The 21,983-nt window shown below is 40.7% G+C and overlaps 1 protein-coding gene and 1 long non-coding RNA gene across 3 annotated transcripts in view; both read left to right on the top strand.

Moving 5' to 3' along the window:
* Positions 1-12,586, top strand: part of LOC140895078 (uncharacterized) — a 53,769-nt gene extending 41,183 nt beyond the window's left edge. For both annotated transcript variants that reach the window (XM_073304321.2, XM_073304311.2), the window contains exons 3-6: positions 1,545-1,865; positions 4,305-4,364; positions 6,549-6,863; positions 11,863-12,586. In XM_073304321.2, the coding sequence (XP_073160422.2) occupies positions 1,545-1,865; positions 4,305-4,364; positions 6,549-6,863; positions 11,863-11,984 (818 nt within the window). In that variant the 3' untranslated portion in view covers positions 11,985-12,586. The remainder of the gene's footprint in view (positions 1-1,544; positions 1,866-4,304; positions 4,365-6,548; positions 6,864-11,862) is intronic.
* A 1,259-nt stretch (positions 12,587-13,845) lies between these two features.
* On the top strand, positions 13,846-21,248 carry LOC144930150 (uncharacterized). Its single transcript, XR_013635254.1, has 3 exons — positions 13,846-14,539; positions 19,520-19,576; positions 19,971-21,248. It is a non-coding gene; the product is annotated as an uncharacterized LOC144930150 (long non-coding RNA).
* The last annotated feature ends 735 nt before the right edge of the window (positions 21,249-21,983 follow it).

The raw sequence follows: 21,983 nt of genomic DNA, 5'->3' as shown, positions 1-21,983 counted from the left end.
CCAAGTCTATACAATGGATTTCAGAGTAATGGAGGGAAAGAGAGGAAGGGCTTCATCCAGTCCCACTCTTGCAAACCTAGAGGGATATTTTGAAATTGTAACATGTTAGAGCAAGAGGTTACTGTAATTTACATGTATCAAATTAGAGTAAGGGATTTCTGTAGTTTACACATTTCTCTGACTTCTCAGCATGTAAATTACTCCAATTTGCTCTCCTAGTCCAAGTAGCTTTAAGAAAAGCCTAGGTTAATGTGTCACCAGCATGCCTCCAACTTGTCTCCTAAGAGGTTAGAGAGAGTTTAGAACAAGTATAAATCAGCATAATGTACACATTCCTCCAGTCCCCTCTGTGTGTGTTATGCTAATTTAAATAATTTCTTGGCTTTGTCAGGCCACCTAAAATAGTGGTTGAACTAGCAACATCGCTCAGGTGTGTGTGAATTCGCTCAGGGCTGTAAAAAAAGAGAGAGAAAATTGTGCCCTGTGCGATGTGGTTAGATAGAACTAAGCCCCACTGTGGATGCATTCTTCCCATTAACCGAGCTACAACCTCTCAGAGATGAATTTGCTACAAACACAGCAAACCCCTTCCATTGCTGTAACAAGGGTGTTAAGCAGCGTGGCTGTAGTGGTGCAGTTGTGCCTGTGCAGACATATCCATAGCCTGATACTCACTTAGGGCTTGTCTACAAGGCGGGGGAGAAAAAGACAGCAGTAGCTAGTGCACACTGTGCACTGAGTGCCTTTGTGCGCAACAGCTTAATGCAATTTGAAAGTGCATTAAATTAAACCACCCCAGAGCACTTTGAGGGTGCCATCAGAGTGTCCACATGGGCAGTTCGTGAGGAGAAGCTAGTATGCTTTAAATTCACACCCTCATTTACTGCACACTAACTTGCACATGTAGTCAATCCCTATTACTCATCTCTGAGTTTGGCCTCATGTCTCTCTCCTATTTCTGAGTTTGACTGAACTTACATTGCAGTCACATCATGTTTCCACTTCCTGAATATACTGTATTCTTTCTTATGTTTGCGCAGTGCAAAATCTTTTAAAAACTAAATTTAGGTATCTAATTGGACTTCCTTGATACATAACATGATATAAAACCTGGAATAAGTCAGAATCCGGTATTTAATTTACATAAGCATATCATAAAATCTAGCAGGTCTTTTTACAGCCCTTCCACTTCTAGTGGTAATCAAAACAAAATAATACCTTTAAAATAAGGAACTTGAGACCTAGCTGCAAGATCTGACTAAAAAGGATGTCATTCCATTTAGTAATCTACCTGCGCTACCATTTAAACACTTATATAATCCAGTAAGTTAACTAGCCCAGCGTGTTTTTCTAATTTCATAACAGCTAAAGAAATATTGATAAATAAAAACATTTGGGTTTCAGTGCAGTTATTATATTCTCCATTACATATTATTAAAACTTACACCTTGTTATTGTCCTCATACTCCCTGCTCTAAGATAAACAGCTAGAGATAAAGAGGGCAGAATTTCATAGTGTAATGTTCCTTTGTTCTTTTTTTCAGGTGATGTAACTGTTAATTGTATGGTTGAAGTTCAAGTTCCAAGAAATTACCAATATCAGGGCAAACCTGGGGACTCCCTGAGTATAGAGTGTCCAGTAAAGTACTGCACAGAAAAGCCAGCCATAAAGTGGTGCTTGATACAGGGGATGAAGTGCCTACTTCTGAAAGATGGGCCAACAAGACGCTCAGTGTGGAGAGAGGGGAATGTGGCTGTTCTGAACTTTATGTCGATTCAACAGAGTAACAGTGGATTGTATCGTTGCCGAGCTGTTGTGGGCAGCCTGAGCCATGAAAGCCATGCAATAAGGGTTATTCTTAGAGGTGAGTTTGGTACCAGGATCACGTATGCTCCTGCATATTAAATACAGATCTGCTTTTGGATGCTGTTTAATGCATCCCAGGGGGATAAAAATGGTGATGGATGTTCTACTGAAGTATGAAATCTGCACTCATCACTATCCCAGCACCTTACAAATGCACATCAGTCCCGACCTGAGAGAGGTTTGGAATTCTTTCATCTCTTTTAATCTGCATTCAGTTCGAGTGGCTAATGCAACTTGCCCTGTCTACGTTAGGGTTTTAAAGCAGGTTTGCTATCACATTTTACAAATGCACCTTTTTATCTAGCATGGATAAACCTGGATTGGGTCAGGCTCCCTTCAAAACCTGTCAGTGTTATTTTAGCTCCGTGTCCCTGTCTCGGGGGTTGACTATGCTGCCTTTTGAAGGGTCCCAGATGCTACTGGGTTGGAGATTGGGCGACCAGGCCTGAAAATTAAACCCAGATCTTTCTCATGACAGCCCGAGCATTAGTCATAGGGACAGCGCTATTTCATTAAAAACAGCAGTGTAGACATGCCTGCTCAGGCTCTGAAGCCCGGGAAGGGGATTTGGCTTCAGAGCCTGAACTGCAATGTATACACAGTTGTTTTTAGCACAGTAGTGTGAGCCTGAGTCTGTAGACCCAAGCTCTGAGACTTGCTGCCGCAGGTTTTAAAACAAAGTATAGACGCACCCTGTCGCACCAGGCACCAGAACCGAGAATAGGAATTCTTGCACCTCATTCAGGACACAAGATGTAGTATGCTTTGTAGATGAAACTCAGTTGTGTAGTGAAGGAGGCAGGGGACTGCAGAGAGAAAGAATGGTCTGGTGGTTAATGCAGCTGAATGCTGCCCTGGAGAAATGGATTCTATCCCTGCATCTGCCAAAGTTCCTGTACAATGCTAGTCAAGTCACTTAAACCACACTTTTCATGGGTGGTCACTAATTGTGTGTTCCTCATTTTTGGGTGCCCAGCTTGAGACCCTGATTTGCAGAAGTGTTGCTGAGTGCCCACAGCCACAACTGAAGTCAATGGGTTTTCAGTGAACAAAGTCCTATATGATGCTAAGAACTCTGAAATCAGGTCCTAAGCATCTCATATTGGGCACCCAAAATAGTGTATACTTTTCACCTTAATCTCTCTGTGCTTCAGATGTCTCATCTGTAAAATGTGAAAATAAATTAATGAGTGTTTGTGAAGCACTCCAATACTACAGTGATGAGCACCTTAGAAAAGCCCATCAGGAAATGACTAATTCTGTGTTCAGAGCAGGGTCTGAATAGTGAGCAGTAAATAAGTTGTGTGGCTACACATTGAACAATGAGGATAAAACAAAATATAGAATAGGTGATCGTTCAGTAAGTATTGTCCATCCTGTGCACTGAATGAGGCAGGGGCCCTGCGGCCAGATTCTTCCCTGTGTATTTTATCTGTCCTGTACTTGTCTGCCTTTCTTCTCTGTTCTTTTTACCTTCTCATCTCTCTCTCTCTTTCCCCTCCCTCTTCCACCTTTTTGTCCCCCCCCATTTGTTTTCTTATTCCCCCTCTCAGTTCCTCCGGGCAGCAACAGAAGACTACAGACTGCTTCAAGGAGGGGCATCCATTAATGGCTTCATGAGTCTAGAGAGACACGTTCTTGTAGCTTAAGCTGAGTGCCAGATTTTGTGGCCTTGTCCCTGTGAGCTGCTCCCATGGCCACCTGCATTAGGGGCCACTGTAGGAGAAAGGAGAGGAAGTGGGTGATTTCCAAGGAGCCACCTCCTGCGTTACTCACAACCACAATTGCACAATGGGGAAGAGAAAATTTGATCTCATGGAACTTGTTCCACCACCCACTGGTGTGAATTCCTCACAAACCACTAAGCCTTGAAAACATTACAGGTGCTGAAACTTCTTAAAATTACAAGAAAGAAAATTAAAATAAACAAGAAAGGCAGTGCCTGGAAGAAAGAAAGTATTATCCCCATTTTACAGATGGGGCATTGAGGCAGAGATATTGATTGCCCAAGACCACACAGGAAGTCTGTAGCAGAGTCACAAATTAAATTCAGATCTTCTGAGTTCCAGTCCAGTGCCTTAATTGCAAGACTACCCATTTCTGTGGGATGGGACATGGGAAATTCACCACAAGTAAAAACAAATTAACAGGTGGCTGTCAGTCTTCTCTTCTCCCATCCTACATGTCACCCTCCTCTCCTCTCAGGAACACGGCCATTTCCTATGTTGTTGTCTTTCTAAATGTGTCTACTCTGGGGAGTGTTCAGCTGAGAAGGATAGGCACAAGAGCTGCCATACACCTTTCCCTTTCCTTCCTGGTAGGTAAAGTCATAATGCCAACTGTTCCTGAACTACTGTCGCACAGGACAGGACGCGTGGAAGACCAGGATAAACTGATTTACCAATAAGTCACGCTCCGTTATTTTTTTATTTTTCAGAAACCACTGACTTCATTCCCATGACTTGTGAGCCCCAGGTCCTGCCGGGCAACCTGGCTGGTAAGTGCCTCACCAGGTCCTGCAGCATCCCCTTGTGCTGGGCCACCGAGCATGGGATGCCCCCCATGGGCCTTATGCCCCCCATGTGGACCCTGGAGCTCCCACCCCAGCCTTGTGGTCTTCCTGCCTCCCCTGTCCTTTGGGGCTGGTATCCAGAGCCCTCTCCAGCCCCCTCCCTCCTTCCCCAGCTGGCCTCTTTCCCTCCTCAGGCTGCCTCTAGTCACCTGCTTCTGCCACATCCCAGCCTCTCCACACCTCCCCAGGGCTGCTGTCTCGAGTCTCTTTGGTCCCCCCACTACCCGGAGCCTCCTTTCTGCCCCTCTGCTATCCCAGTCCCCAAAGGTGAATAGTACCACTAGCTGGATCATAGTCCAATAGATTCATCTCCTGGCTCTGAGCTCAAAAGTACTCATATACTCATACCCTCCTTTGCTGCCCAGATCCCAGTCCACACCCATTCCTCTTCTCCCCCCCTCCCCCGACCTCCCATCTCTGCTACTTGGCTCAGTTGGGGGCACGGAGGAACCTTTGGGGATGGGGTGAGTGGCAATTCCAGGCAACTTGGTCCAGCTCTGTGCATCCAGTTTTCAGTTTATGGAAATATGGTCACCCTACGCACGGAGGAGCAGAGGGATTGTGTAAGTGCAGTTGCTCCCTGGGTTGCACTGGGCCCAGTGAAGGCAGGAAGAGCTGGAGGAGGACACTAGAGGTATCAAAACCCACTCTGTAATTTTACATATTGTCTCAGATGTTTCCACTAAATGACGGAATCCACAAAGTAAAATTTTAGTGCTACGTGTGCAGAGAATCATAGACTATCAGGGTTGGAAGGGACCTCAGGAGGTCATCTAGTCCAACCCCCTGCTCAAAGCAGGACCAATCCCCAATTAAATCATCCCAGCCAGAGCTTCTAGTAGAACTGGGTGGGCTGCTGAGACGAAAATAAAAACTGACTGGAACCCTGGCTCAAACCAAACGAAACCAAACCTCTTCTGAAGTTTGAAAAATTCAGTTCTTTATCCCTTTTCAGCTTTGGTTTCCTACGCATTTCCTTGTTCTCGCTGGAAGAAGAAATGATCGTACTGAAGTATTGCCAGAGGGCTTGAGTACTAAACTGCTGGGGTTGGGCTAGGATGTTTGTTTGGTTTTTTGTTATATCTATGGCAATCCAAACACACAGAAAGTATTGGAAATCTCAAGAAAAATTCAGTCCTCATAAGATTTCCAGCCCAGTCTTGCCCAGGGGCCAAATTCAGTGGGAATTGTACCTGCTTAAGATGAGGCTTCATTTAATGCATGTAATTCATCTAGATCAAATAAATTGGGGTGTTTATCTGAAATTGTCCAAATGTTGGGGTGTTTATTGGAACTTCTGAACATTTTAGAGGTTTACTTGTCACAAATTCCTTCACAGTGGTGCCACCCTGCAACAGCGTGAAGTAAACTAGTGATATGATCACTTTGATACCTGCTAGAATGAAGGAGTGACAGGTTACTGCCTCTTACCATCCTGGTTCTTATGGCAGCTTTGAAATGGCTTTTTTGGATGAGAATTTTCTAACATTTCAACATAACTCTTTATTTAGTCTTTTATGAGAGATTTGCCTTTTGCACTACCACATCATGGAGATCTTTGACTGAGGAGAGTTAGGTGGGACTCCCTTCAGAGCCTAGCAGTGTTATTCCTATTTTGATGCCCCTTAACTCTGGGGTGATCGTGCTACCTCTGAAGCGCTCTCAGATCCTGCTGGCTTTGATCAAGGGAGATCAAGCCTGGAAATTAAAACTCAATCTTTTGGGTGAAAGCCCAGAGCAATGATCTCATGGTCACCAGGCTGGCCATGATAAAATTACTGAGCAGGAGGGAAGGGAGAATACAAATCAGGCTTCATCCCAATAAAGGTCATTTAATGGTGATTATAGCCTGGCACAAAAAGAGGCTATGGGTCTGCGGAGAGATAAATCTTGTTGATCAGTATCTTTGTCCCACGCCTCACACAATTAGCTATTTAAAGCTGTGCACCGATAATACCTCCAAATGGACCTGGGATCTACTTCATGGGGAGGTTTCCATGGAGTACAAGAGCAGAAACATTAATCTGAGGGGAATTCAGAATTTGCTCATCTGTAATCGCATCCTAAGTGACACTTTTCATTTTTCTTTCCTTCTTGTATCCTCTCCAGATAACGTCGTGCTGTCTTCAGTGACTGGTTACAGGGCTGTGCTGAGTTGCTCTAATATGTCACTAGTGAATCTTATCTCAGCAGTATGGAAGATAAGACTAAGGGATGGAGCTTGCTGTTTATTAGCATACAGGGCTGATTTAAATAAAACTGTCAGAACAAATTGCAGTGAGAGGATGGACTGGGCAGCTCGACCTGATCATGACCCCACCCTTCAGATTCACCCTGTGAGACTCTCTGATGAAGGATATTACATGTGTGAAATTGCAAACATTGATGGAAGTCTCCATCAGAACTACACTCTGAGTGTGTTAGGTAAGAAACACCTTGTGTCACATTCCCACCCAGTGGAGTGCAGCCCAGAACTACAGCATGTAATGGGCAGGGGGCAACTGATGTGTCACTTCCCACGGGCTTGAGTGGAAAAATCAGGCAAAATTCCAGGGTTGGTGGGACCCAGGCAGGGAGGGAAGGAACAGCCTCCTTGCTCCTCCTGCTGCCACCTCAGCTTCATCCCCATCCCAGCCAGACCAGAGGTGGATGGGACACTCCCACTCTCTGGTGCTTTCTGTACCTGGCCAGGAGTTTGTCTCCTCAGTCAGAGACCTGTAGGGATACTCTGGGCTGCCTCTGTGTTTGTGGCCATTCTATTCAGGATGTATATGATCACTCTCCCTTCCATCTTGGACTCTACTCATAGAGATGCAGCCTCATACATAGTTCCCCACCCCACCCATGGCTATAGGCTTGGAGGTCGGACCACAGTAACACCGGGCAATGCCCTGACACCTCTCCATGACTGGGGGTGTCTGTGAGCTATAACCAGGGAGCATCAGCCAGAGCTACATCCCTACATGTGCCCCAGCGTTGCCAACTCTTGCAACTTGACCACAAGTCCCATGGTTTTGCCTTCGGCTGCAAGAGCTCTCATGATGATGTGAAAAGCTCCTGCCCTCACATGATTTTGGAGCTGGTGCCCTTTCTCACTTCCTTTCCACTTCCAGCAGCTACATGTTTCCTGATTCCTCCCTCAATGTTCCCAGCAGCCACCTGCTTTCCTCTTCCCCAGCCCCAGTAGGTAGCTGCTTCCCTTCGTCTCTCCCTCTCTCCAGCTTTCTGAAGCTCCTGCTCACCCGTCCTCATCACTCCTTGGCTCAAATGGGGAAGTGAAGTTTTGTGCAGCCACATTAGAGATTGTCTCACTAATAACAGCACCAATGTCCCTCACGTGGTCCCTCCAGCTCCCAAAGCAGCAGTAGGGGACATTAATGAGTTTTTCACACTAGTGAGAAATGCCACATCTAGAGCTGCACAGACTTTGGCGGCTATGGAAACAGGTACCTGCCATGGCCTGGGAGGCCGAGAGCTAGGGACAAGGACTTGCAGGCACTCAGTGCAAAATGGCATAAAGGTGACTGTGTGGGAACAGCTCTTGCAAGAGTTCCTGCAGCCAAGGGCAAAATCATCTTTGAACACATTCGCAAGAGCCGGCGGTACTGTGTTTGTCTCACACACATTGGAGGTGGGCAGAGGACAGACTAAAATCAGAAGAGAGACTAAAAAACATGATTTAATCTTTTTAAAGAATCTCATGATTTGTATGCTGGTCTCATGATTTGGGATTATGTATGGGAATTTCCAGGGAATTCAGAGACTCACTGTTCTGACATCTCGAAAACACCTATTTGGAGGGAAAAGATCTATAGAAATATTCTGGGGTCACTTCCCTGCTCTGGTACATCTGATTTACTGGGGAGTAACTACATTGATTTCAATGTAGTTACACTGGACAATCAAACCTGCTATAGCAGCTCTAAAGAAAAAGTGATGTATTTTTTAAAATCCCTTTCTTAGAACTCTACAGAGTTTCCATAAACTTTTTGATAGAGCTTCAACCAAATATTCTGTAATGATAATAAGATCTTCCCTTGGCTTTTGAGTCTTCAGCAGCAGAAACAATTTGCCTACAACTGATTTAACCAAGTATCCAGAGGTCCATAGCATCTATGTGGTTCACCAAATGCATTTTCAAGAAGCGCTCAGCGTTGCTCTAACTCTGCACCCATAGAAGTCAATGGGACTGTCACCACTGATTTCAGTGGAAACCACGTGGGCCAATGCCGAGCACTTTTGAAAATCCCACCCTTGGTGTCCAAGCATTAAAAATTCACAACTACATGAAAATTTTTTAAGGGGGCTTTGGTTATTCTGATACTCTGAGACCGAGTGGACTCAGTATTGCGTTAGTATATTTTGTGTGTATGTTTGCCCTCCTCAAGCTACATTGTTAGTAGCTCACTTGCCAAACTACAAAACAAATGGGAATCAGACTTCATTCTTCACTCCAGTTATTGCATGCCAAGAACTACACTGATGCAACAGCGAGATCTCGACGATGCAAAAGTCATGTGATTTCAGAATTAAGGCTGACAGCAAATTTGCAGAGAAACCAGATGTATGTAGTTGGGACTGAGGTACAGAATGTTTGAGTGAAGAAGAGTGGAGGTGCAGCCGTGTATGTATAGATGGGATTCTGGTTACTCTGTTTTTTAGTAGCAGCTGGCTAGACCTTGAATATCTGAGGAGGCCAATGAAGATTTATTTGCACTGTATCTTGTCATCTGTTGACAGCAAAAATATATATGTATTATACCATGACATCAGCCACTGCTGACCGCAAAATATGTCTTCACTAGGGCTGTTGATTAATCACAGTTAACTCATGCTAACTCAAAAATTAATAACAATTAAAAAAATTAATCATGATTAATTACTGTTTTAATCACATTGTTAAACAATAGAATCCCAATTGAAATGTGTTAAATATTTTTGATGTTTTTCTACATTTTCAAATATAATGATTTCTATTACAACAAAGTGTACAGTGCTTAATATTATTTTTATTACAAATATTTGCACTGTAAAAATGATAAACAAAAGAGATAGTATTTTGCAGTTCACCTCATACAATTACCGTAGGGCAATCTCTTTATCGCGAAAGTGTAACTTACATATGTAGATTTTTTGTTGTTGTTATATAACTGCACTCAAAAACAAAACAATGTAAAACTTTAGAGCCTAAAGTCCACTCAGCCTTACTTCTTTTTCAGCCAATCGCTAAGACAAACAGGTTTGTTTACATTTATGGGAGATACTGCTGCCTGCTTCTTATTTACAATGTCACCTGAAAGTGAGAACAGGTGTTCGCATGGCACTTTTGTAGCCAGTGTTGCAAGGTATTTATGTGCCAGATATGCTAAACATTCGTATGCCCCTTCATGCTTTGGCCACCATTCCATGCTGATGATACTCGTTAAAAAAATAATGCGTTAATTAAATTTGTGACTGAACTCTTTGGGGGGAGAATTGTACATCCCCTGCTCTGTTTTACCCTCATTCTGCCATATATTTCATGTTATAGCAGTCTCAGATGACGACCCAGCACATGTTGTTTGTTTTAAGAACACTTTCACTCCAGATTTGACAAAACACAAAGAAGGTACCAATATAAGATTTCTAAAGATAGTTACGGCACTCGACCCAAGGTTTAAGAATCTGAAGTTCCTTCCAAAATCTGAGCGGGACGAGGTGTGGAGCACGCTTTCAGAAGTCTTAAAAGAACAACACTCCGATGAGGAAACTACAGAACCCGAACCACCAAAAAACAAAATCAATCTTCTGCTGGTGTCATCTGACACAGATAATGAAAATGAACATGTGTTGTTGGTCCGCTCTACTTTGGATCATTATCGAACAGAACCCATCATCAGCTTGGACGCATGACCTCTGGAATGGTGGTTGAAGCATGAAGGAACATATGAATCTTTAGTGCATCTGGCACATATATATTTTGCGACACCAACTACAACAGTGACATGCGAACATCTGTTCTCACTTTCAGGTGACATTGTAAACAAGAAGTGGGCAGCATTCTCTCCTGCAAATTGTAACCAAACTTATTTGTCTAAGTGATTGGCTGAAGTAGGACTGAGTGGACTTGTAGGCTCTAAAGCTTTAGGTTGTTTTATTTTTGGATGCAGTTTTTTTTGTACATAATTCTACATTTGTAAGTTCAATTTTCATGATAAAGAGATTGCACTATAGTACTTGTATGAGGAGAATTGAAAAATATTATTTCTTTTTATACAGTTAAATATTTGTAATAAAAATAAATATAAAGTGAGCACTGTACACTTTGTATTCTATGTTGTAATTGAAATCTATATATTTGAAAATATAGAAAACATCCAAAAATATTGAAGTAAATGGTATTCTATTATTGTTTAATCGTGCAATTAATAACAATTAATTGTTTAGTTGCTTGACAGCCCTAGTCTGCACTATATAAAAACCCACTGTATTATCTCTTCTAACTAGAAATCACTCTCATGGCCAACATCCTGAGAGTTTCACTTACCCACTCATTACTTATCTCTCACTTCTTCACCAAACAGTCACTCCTGGCTAAGTCACTACCGCTGTCACTCACCAATGTACCACTCCACAGTACTGTCTACCAGGACTTATGTTCCTGACTTTTGTGAAATATTATTAAGTACTAATAGCTGCCAGACCTGGGCAAAGGGAACAGTTGCGACCTTATGTTCTCCTGATCTTGAAAAAAAAGAAATTATTGTTCTTTTGTATTGTTCCTGATTTGCTTTCTCTTTTCTTTCTCTGGCCCATTTTTTCCCCTTGGAGATTCTTCCATGGCTGCACCTTCATGGATCCAGAGAACTGAAATTTGTATGCACATTGCTGATCTGGCCGCAGTATACCTCTAGCTTGCAGTACACCTATAATCTACTAAGATATACATGTTGCTACACAACATGTATCATCACTGGGTTCAGTAAGACAGAGATCTAATAGTGTTTTAATAAAAAGCCTGTTCATTAATGGAAAATAATAGTAGTCACCATAGGAAATGCTGCTACAAGAAGAAAATATGTTGCTGTTCATGGTGTTTTATGTAGCGTACGCATACCTATGGATGGAGATAGGAATTAACAGACAGTGAGCCTGTCCATGTCTCTAAAGTGACTCCCTTCCTTAAGCCACCTTTCTATGACTTTCGTCAATTAAAATCACCCCAGAAATGTGTCCTTGTCCGCCTAAACTTTCCGTATCATGTGTGCACACCCACTTTTCAATTGGTTAATGTAGAGATCAGGTGGATCATCTACCCATTTTATCCTGAATATCCTCTAGTCAGAGGATTTGTGACTTGATTGAGACACCATCTACCAGTGACACCACCTGTGGATTTTCTCTCCTACACTGTAACTATTAATATCTTTCTCTATCTTCCTAGAGCACGAGGGATTTTCCCTTCTACTTCACTATCTCCTGACAGGCAGCATCATTTCCTGTGTCATTATTGTGACTATTTTATACTGTACTTTACAACACAGAGGTAAGTCACTTGGAGCTTAGTCAGTGACTCCTGTCAAGCAGAAGACAACACCCTAATACCCATATGACAGGTAAGGGGAGTGGAGGAAAACACTTAGGTGCTTGGTCAAATTGTCTCTTTGTGCAGACGGTGGGGCATAGCTAGGCCCCGCAATGGAAAGACAGCAGAAACAGGGTATTAGTTAATTTAGTTGTAGACCAAACATTTTAAAAATTATATTAAAATCCTACCAAATATTCCCTTTTCTCTTTGCCTGAATAAGTTTCAGAGCTATGGGACATCTCCCTGACCCCTTTGTTTTGAAGGCAGGAAAGGTAAACCTCTAACCTCCACTAATAAAATACTATTGCTTTAAAGTTATACTACCTGACACATTGCTGAGAATGAATACAAAGTTTTATTCCTGATGGGCCATATTTTCCTTTCACCCTGGCCTTACACCAATGTAATTCTACTGACTTCAATGCAATTACTTCTGAAAGGACAATAACAGTAGTCACTGATATTCCATTTGGCATCCAATGTCATTTAGTTGAGAGTCTGAAACGGGAAGATTTTAGGAGTAAACTGTGACCATTACATACTATTGACATTTCATTAGTATTTCTGTTGGGCAGAGATCAGAGAGCATTAAATTTCATTCCCACATTCTGAAGAAGGTTGGCTTTAGAAAAGAGTGGATAAAAATAAATTTTAAAAATGTAAAAAAAATCTGATTTTGATTTAAATTAATTAAATTAATTAAATTAATTTTAATTTTGATTATTTAAATTAGGTTTATTTTTAAAAGAAAAATGTATTTATTTCAAATTATGACAACCTATGTTTTAGCCTAAATTTACTATAATCTATCAAAATCATTTAAATGAAATTAAAAAAATTAAGCAGTACATGTTTGCTGATGAAATTTTAAAGAAAGTCAAACCATTGAACTGGTGGAAATCACTGGCTAAGCACCTGGAACTAGACTTTGTTGAAGTGCTAAACCAGCTTTTGACAGCAGTAGCCGCCTCTGCAGGTGCAGAGAGAATATTTTCTTCATTTCAGTTTATTCAGCTATTCAGTTCAGTGACTAATTCACTCAAAGTTGAGAAACCGATTCGAGCTGAAAAAGCAGGGAAGTTTGTTCTACTCTTCCTATTTATGAATAAAAATGAGGTGTGGGGATGAGATCTGCTAGTTCTAAAACCTTGAAGGACATGAAAACAAGCCGTTCAATTCACTAACTACAGATATTTCCTTTGTTTAATAAATCAGTTAGTTTTAAATGTTAAACAAGTTTGATGAACTTACTTCCCCTTATGTAGCCAGCATATTTAAGGTAGTTTTATTTAACTAATAAATAAAACAAGTTTTAAATTATGTTTTTGCGCATTTTTAAATGAATTGCAATTTCCATCAGAATGCAGCTTGACAGTAATCATGAGTGTAAAACTAATCTAGTAAATAAGAAAATCATCATTCACTATTTTCTAACATAATAAAAATGTAAAAATTAAAAATCTAAAATAAAAGTATGCTGAACTATACAATTGCTTATATAAATGTGTGTAGACATAGCTATCTTCCGGGTTAGCAAAAAATAGTACCATATTAAGTATAAAGACCATATTTACTTGCAAATCAACATGTTTTAATGGTTACCACCCAATGACAATCAGTCTTTCATTAGGAAAATAACTAAAAAGTAATAATGCAAAAAAACAATTAAAATGTATTATTTAAATAAAGGTTATCAGCTTGCTGATTTCAATTGTGATTAAAATCAGTGATTTAAATCACTTTGATTTAAATCACTCAACTCTGCTTTAGATTTTCTGTTTTGGTGGATTTAGATATGTATTTTTTAAACTTTTATTATTCTTTCCATTTCAGTGTTACCCCAGTTCCTGGTGGGGTGATGTAAAATTGCTGGCTTAATCTCTTCCTGTTTGGGTGATGCATCCTTCCCAATCAGATCCCTGACTAAAAAGATAATTGTCCCTGGAAACCCCGGTTCTGCTTCCTACTGGAAGAATTTACAGGGACTAGTTAGGTGGATCGTAAAGATGTGTTGTCCTCTGTGGAATATCCAAGGGTACTGATCTTGGGTCTGGTTCCTATCAAACAGAGAGCGTGCCACACTCAAAGGGGAAGACTGGATCTGAGATTGTATGAACATCCCATCCAGGCAGGTCCTGACTTTTGTAGTTATTTACATGGATGAAGCATATACCATAGCTCCCTCCCAGCCTGCTTCTGCCATCTGACTTCTAGTAAGGTGAAGAAGGAGCCACTTCCAGCTTCCTCCACAGGGGAAAAAGAGGAGCCAATTCCTCTACCACCTCCTTCTCCTATTCCAGGAGATGCTGGTGTACCTTACACACTCTCTTCTGTTCCCTCCTGAAGAGGACTGATTCTCCTTCTGGAGTGGAGGGAGGCGAACACCTCTAGTGGTGCCTTTTTATTTTCCACCTTCCACCCTAATAGTACAGACTGTGCGTGTAAGAGGGACCGAGAGCTACAGCATGAGATGTAATCTTTAATGGTCCCAGGTTACTGGATGCTTCTTGAATCAAAACATAGAGACTCAATGGTAAGGTAACTAGATCTAGTTGAATTATGTTTTGAATAATTCATCTGATAAATGTAGCCCTTTTTTCTGCTCATGAATGATCTATAAACAGGTAATTTTTGTTAATAATTTTGTTGTACAATGCACAGATTTTAAGCAGAAAATGTAAATTAGTGATTGCTTGCAAACCTGTCAGCATGAATATTAGCTATTAAATTTGCTATTCATGTAGTATGGTCACATGATATTGTTTCTGTTCTCTGAGTGGATGAACTAAGCTTTTATAAACAAGAGGATTTCCTTTTTCTGGTCTTGAATTACTGCCATGGATAGTTATTACAAAGTCATTTCCTACACATAATTGTTAAACAGACCTCTTGTGTGAGTGGTGGTGGTTGGGGGAGAGTATTTCCAAATGGCTCTGAGAGCACATCAAGGGTGTATATTCATTCACACATTCATTCATAAATATTCATTCACACAAGTATTCACAAATCTTTAGCTTGCTGTGAAAATTCTTGGGAGGAAACCTGACTTTTTCAAATGTTTGGAAATATATAGTAAATGGGTTGCAAATGCCAGGGAAATGAAGCAGAGTGTTTTATGTAGAAGAATATGCAATTTTTTTGCTATATTTGCTCAGAAGTAACTTTATGGGACATATGTGTATTACATGCATAACCACACTTCTGATTTGACTCCTAAATCTTGTCTTGATCCAAAATCTTGGTTAAAGATCAAGATCAGTTTGAGCATACATGATGTTTCCTAATAATATAAGTAAAATATACAGTAAAATAGGGGCAGGACTAGTATAAGAAGAGATTAGGGCTTTCTTTAATCATTTAACCAAACTTTACTAATTATTGTACCTTTTTTTTTTTATAGAAACAGAGCTCAAAACATTTACGAAGCATATTCACTTAAATGAGCTATAAAATATATAAAAGTGTAAATTAAACTTACAGGCTAAATTTACAGCATGCCATTAAAACACCTTGTGCTGATGGAATAACTCTTCTGACCTCTGGGCATTTCATTTTCAGTCCTCGAGCTCTCTTGACAGGCAGCTTCTGCTTCTGTGCTAACAAAGCTAAGTGATGTTTGGATTTGTTTTGTGCTGACAGCATCCACAGTCATATGTTAAGTCCAACCGATGACGATGTCCAGTGTCTGTGGCAGACTTGGATATGCCTTTACTGCAAGTGAAGGTGTGGTTGTAGGCTTACTCACATTAGCTTTAATCTAGCTAGCACAGGTAATAATAGCAGTGACGATATGGCAGCAGGGGCTAGCAACCCAAGTACGCACCCAGGTCCCTGGCGGGTTTGTATTTGGGTGGCTAGCCCATGCTGAAGTGCATACCATCACATCTTCACTACTGTTATTCCCCATGCTAACTAGATTAAAGCTAGCACAGGTGTGCCTACCCACACTATAAACACACCTTTGCTTTGCCATGAAGACATACCCTATGTGTACGCACTGGCATATGTGTGTGAGGCAGATACTGTGGGCCAAACACTGTAATATTTTCTGAGTGATTAAAACCCACATTTGTGATCGCCCACATGAATGAGCACTCCTGTATGTACGCATCTGGTTTGCATGCACTCATTCCCATTTGTATGTGGGGTGTGTGGCACAATTCGGGGAGCCAATTCTTGAAAATTTAGACCTATGTGTTTTGCTGTTTGTTCGATCTGTACAAAGTAAACAAATGAGGAGAACTAGAATTTGGCATCAACTACGTCAGTGCAATGTTAATGCTGCTTTGTTAATCACACAAGTCAGGAAATTCAGAGTTTTGGACAGAATTAGAGTTTCCACAGCAACTTTAACTTTGAATGTCCTGCCTCTTGTGCAATCAAAATCCCAGCCTTAGTGTTTCATTAACGTCGTGTTTTCTTGAAGAAAAAGAGTCAGACCTGAATGTAGAAATGAAAATGACACCTGAAGGGTCTGAGTGGAAATAACATCTCGGTCTTCAATTTCTGTCTGGGTATTTTCAGGCACCTACACCACTGTGGTATGAGAGCACTAACACTTAGACTCATGGTGTCCATTATTCACCATCTTTGTCTAGCCTCAGCAACTCTCTTTAATGATTTACTTTGTTGATTTTAATGAGGCTACTTGTGGTATAAGAAACTACTCAATGTGAAGAAAGGGGGCAGAATCTGGCCCTTTACAAACTGCTGCACAAATGAGAAGTAGAAAAGCTAAGGGTTATTATATTGGAAAGAGAAGGAACAGTATTACCCTGAGTAAAAAGCATCCTTTTGAACTGTCCGAAAATCTTTGAAGACATGGCATTGTATGAGGGCTCTTGAGACAGGGCATTGACTCATGTACTGAGTCACAGTGTCAGGAGGAAGCAGCTCCTACAACCGTATATCTCAGACATGGTTTGGTGAACAAGAAAGTGCTGCTGGACCTGAGCTTTGCAGGTACCAATGCATCCTGCATTGGCATGATCACAATCCAGCTGGTGCTATCTCTCCACCCTTGCAACTTTTACACTCATTATTCTCAGTTTTCACCTGTCTGTTTTAACTAATATTTACCTGTTAAAAAAAAAAATCTGTTCCTTTTCCCCCCTCTGTTTTTCAGACAGGAAATAACATGAGCCTGAACCTCATGGTTGCGCCAGATAACACCAGTGTGCACTCTTCAGGCATGTCGGGGGTCTTGCATGATAACCAGTCAGAGGACATTTATGAAAATTAATATTCTAACAATACAGAACCAAATGTTCCAATCCTAGGTCCACTCCTGGCTGTCTATGAAAGATGCTTAACAAAACTTTCCCTGTATTGACCCACTGCATTGGTTTAATTTGCCAAGAAGAGTGTGTTTGGAAAAGTAATAAATCCATGGCTCCATGGAGATGTCAGCCACTAGCTATATCTCATGTTTTCTCCAAAAGGCCAGAGTAACCCAGAAAACACATTATATAAAGTCATACAATTATTTAATAAACTATGGGCCAAATTGTGGGCTGGGTTATACCACATGAGTACAGTGGGGTTGCACATGTGTAATTAGCACAGAATTTAATCCTGTATTCTGAAACTAATCTATTTAAATCGCAGTTAAGGAGCCCATTTTCTAAAGTACAACTAAAGAGAAGACATAGAATTAACATATCAGTAAACACCCTGAACATTTTGAAAATATGGAAATCACAAACTAAGGTTACATAAGTAAGGATGACACCAACTTTAACACGGGATTCACACAGGGTAACCATTTAAACAGAAACATTCTCTGACCCACAGTCAAACAACCTTAACTTTGCCCCTCCATTTGTGTTATTATTTTAGGGCCCAATAACCCTTTGATAGAAGTCAATGGTAGTTTTTCTTTGACTTATAAGGTCCCACTTTAGCTCCTGTTAATGCCTTGTCAACATTGTAAATTTTAGATGATTGAGGATATGTGTATACTGTTTGTTCTGTAGTATCAAATGGGATGGTTCATGTCAACAGATAACTTCAATTATGCATTGTATCTACTTGAGTTTGTGCAGCACCAGACCCAAGGGTCCTGATCCTGACTGGGATCTTTATTTACAATAATGTAAATAAAAACCAGAATTGTTCATATCATTATGTAATGGCCCTAGATTTCTGACCTGTGTGCCCCCTGCTGGCACAAACTAAAAGGTACCTAGTTTGTATTAACATAGCCATGTTTGAAACAGGACTACGTCAAAACGAAGTTGGTATTTTTAGTTCATGCCACCAGCAGGGTCCTCATGGGGCAGTTAGAGCACTCTAATGTGTTGTGCTTTACAATTCACACTCCTGTAGTGAGGAGTACTTCATAGACAAGACTAAGCTGTTTCCCTCTGACAGTATTGTTGGTCTATGGCAAATGAGTTGCTGGGCTCGGGGCAAATTCTAATAGACCGGTGTCCACATCATGCAAACTATAATCAGATAGCAGTAATCTGCAGTGGCACCTGTCTGATCAGCATTAGCAAAGGGGCCAAATATCGAATGAGTACAGATTCGCAAAAAGAACAGGAGGACTTGTGGCACCTTAGAGACTAACCCATTTATTTGAGCATAAGCTTTCGTGAGCTACAGCTCACTTCATCGGATGCAAATAAATTGGTTAGTCTGTAAGGAGGCACAAGTCCTCCTTTTCTTTTTGTGGATACGGATGAACATGGCTGCTACTCTGAAACCAGAGACTATTCTGTCACCCTGGGAGGGTAGTTTTCACACGAAGTTTGAGGCAGATTGTTGTGGCAGCATGGGGGAAATTTGCACTGCCTTTGCCAGTGCACTAGCTAGTACTATGCTATGGATATAAACTGAGGAATTCAGTCTCCAGACCTGTTAATCCAGCACTCTTTCAACAGCACTAAATTATTTTCTTTTAATTAAAAGAGGTGTTTTCTTGTTGAAGCTTCCATGCCAATTGAAGGAGTCTGGCATACAGAGTATTAGGATGACAGCAGCACTGTTTCAGATATTATATTCAAGGCAATTTTAGCTCCATGATAAAATAATGATTTTATTTATGTGCATAATATATATGCTCTATACCATCGTAGGGCAGTTATTGGAAGAAAGATAATGTAAAGAGATGGAAACAATAAAGTATTGATAATTAATAATCAATAATAATTTATCAATCAATAACCAATTGATAACTCATAACTGATAAAAATTAACTGGGATTATATGTTTTGTGAGAGGGTTTCTATCAAATCTGGATTAGTTTAATAATAACAGATCTTCGATAAATCAATGTGATTGGATGTATTGATTAACAGTTAGTAAAGACATCACATACACAGAGGGACATACAGTTACCAACAGCTGCGGAAGACCTTTCCCTGTACTTCACTGACATCCTGCATCCAGATTGCAGATGGTTTTACCTCCTCATTATCTTGTATGGTAATTATACCCTTGTCATCGTTATCGTGTTTCTTTCTGATCCTTTTCTATTTCCTATTTTTGGTACACATTCTTCTTCTCTTAGGCTGTTTCCAAGGTTCCCTGTTCCATTGCAACTTTCCAACTGTCTCAACACCTGAAGGTTAGTCACTATTTATGCCCTTTTCTAGACATATTTATTTGTTTCATACCTTAGCAATGTATTAACCACAAGATATCTCCTACACCAGTTTTCAAAATATGCTAAGGGTTACAGTTCAGTAAAATTCCACTCTCTAAAGTTAGCTTCATCTTAACTGTGAAGTGTCATGAGTATCTTGTTCCCAGGAAAGCATTAAAATCTTTTTTGGTCTATCTGAAGTGTCAGCAAAAGAGACCCTTAAAATACAAAAATGATTCTTGATAAGAGTAGCAGAAATGGTTATGATACTGTGATAATATCTTTGTAGGAATAAAAATTATCTTAGATCAGCTCATTTATACATTCATTTTTACTGCTGACTGAATGTAATTCTATAGTTTTTTGGCACTGGCAGATGTATCAGGAAGTATTTCTAATGATATCCCACCATCAACCTCAGCCTGGACCAGTCTACACAAGAGATCCACTTCCTGGACTCTACAGTGCTAATAAGCGATGGTCACATAAACACCACCACCAGAAACCTACTGACTGCTGTTCCTACCTACATGCCTCCAGCTTTCACCCAGGTCACACCACACGATCCATTGTCTACAGCCACGCTCTATGATACAACCACATTTGCTCCAACCCCTCAGACAGAGACAAACACCTACAAGATCTCTATCAAGCATTCTTACAACTACAATACCCACCTGCTGAAGTGAAGAAAGAGATTGACAGAGCCAGAAGAGTACCCAGAAGTCACCTACTACAGGACAGGCCCAACAAAGAAAATAACAGAACGCCACTAGCCATCACCTTCAGCCCCCAACTAAAACCTCTCCAACGCATTATCAAGGATCTACAACCTACCCTGAAGGATGACCCATCACTCTCACAAGTCTTGGGAGACAGGCCAGTCCTTGCCTACAGACAGCCCCCCAACCTGAAGCAAATACTCACCAACAACCACACACCACACAACAGAACCACTAACCCAGGAACCTATCCTTGCAACAAAGCCCGTTGCCAACTGTGTCCACATATCTATTCAGGGGACACCATCATAGGACCTAATCACATCAGCCACACTATCAGAGGCTCGTTCACCTGCACATCTACCAATGTGATATATGCCATAATCTGCCATGTACATTGGTCAAACTGGACAGTCTCTACGTAAAAGAATAAATGGACACAAATCAGATGTCAAGAATTATAATATTCATAAACCAGTCGGAGAATACTTCAATCTCTCTCGTCACTCGATTTCTGATCTAAAAGTGACTATTCTTCAACAAAAAAACTTCAAAACCAGTCTCCAACAAGAGACTGCTGAATTGGAATTAATTTGCAAATTCGATACAATTAACTTAGGCTTGAATAGAGACTGGGAGTGGTTGAGTCATTATACAAGGTAAAACTATTTCCCCTTGTTTATTCCTCCCGTGCGCCACTCCCCCCCCCCCGCACATACTGTTCCTCAGACGTTCTTGTTAACTCCTGGAAATGTGCTGGAAATGGCCCACCTTGATTATCACTTCAAAAAGTTTTCTCTCCCCCCACCCCTCTCTCCTGCTGGTAATAGCTCATCTTAAGTGATCACTTTCCTTACAATATGTATGATAAACACCCATTTTTTCATGGTCTGTGTGTATATATATCTCCTCACTGTATTTTCCACTTTATGCATCCGATGAAGTGAGCTGTAGTTCACAAAAGCTTATGTTCAAATAAATTGATTAGTCTCTAAGGTGCCACAAGTACTCCTTTTCTTTTTGCGAATACAGACTAACACGGCTGCTACTCTGAAACCTAATGATCTTAGGGAATTTATTAGAAGTATTTGTAGACTGATCTTCTGCTTGGTAACTTAATGGATATTGCTTCTTTTTTATGCATACCTTTGTCTTGTGAGAGCTAAAATCAGGATTATGGATATAACTTTTATTAATTTGTTCACTTTAGGCCTTTTCCAATGACTATTGAAATAAATTGTGAGACTCCTATTTATTTGAGGGGGTTTTGGACTGGACCCATAAATTGGAACAATTCATACATCACAATGTAAAAGATGTGTTCAGAACTTCACTAAATAATAGAATTGTACGCCAGCTGACCAAGAAGAAACCATTTAACTGAATGTTATGCTTCAAGATTCATTTTTGGTTTTGTTTGGGGCCATGTTTCAGGTTAGCTGTTTTCTCCAAATCCGTTCATACATTGCAGAGTACAACAGAGGGGATGTTAATTATAATGTGCAGCATTCTGTCATTTGAGTTACAGGACACGATTATCATTGTACTGAATGTCTGAGGGGAATTTTGTTATCTCCTGTTCAGAGTGGGAGAGAAGAAAGAACTCTAGGCCTGTCAAGGTTCCTTCTCCACTCTGAACTCTAGGATACAGATGTGGGGACCTGCAT

This window comes from Lepidochelys kempii, chromosome 1 (genome assembly GCF_965140285.1).
Source record: "Lepidochelys kempii isolate rLepKem1 chromosome 1, rLepKem1.hap1, whole genome shotgun sequence".
In the NCBI taxonomy this organism is placed as follows: domain Eukaryota; kingdom Metazoa; phylum Chordata; order Testudines; family Cheloniidae; genus Lepidochelys; species Lepidochelys kempii.
This window is presented reverse-complemented; position numbering and strand designations above follow the sequence as displayed.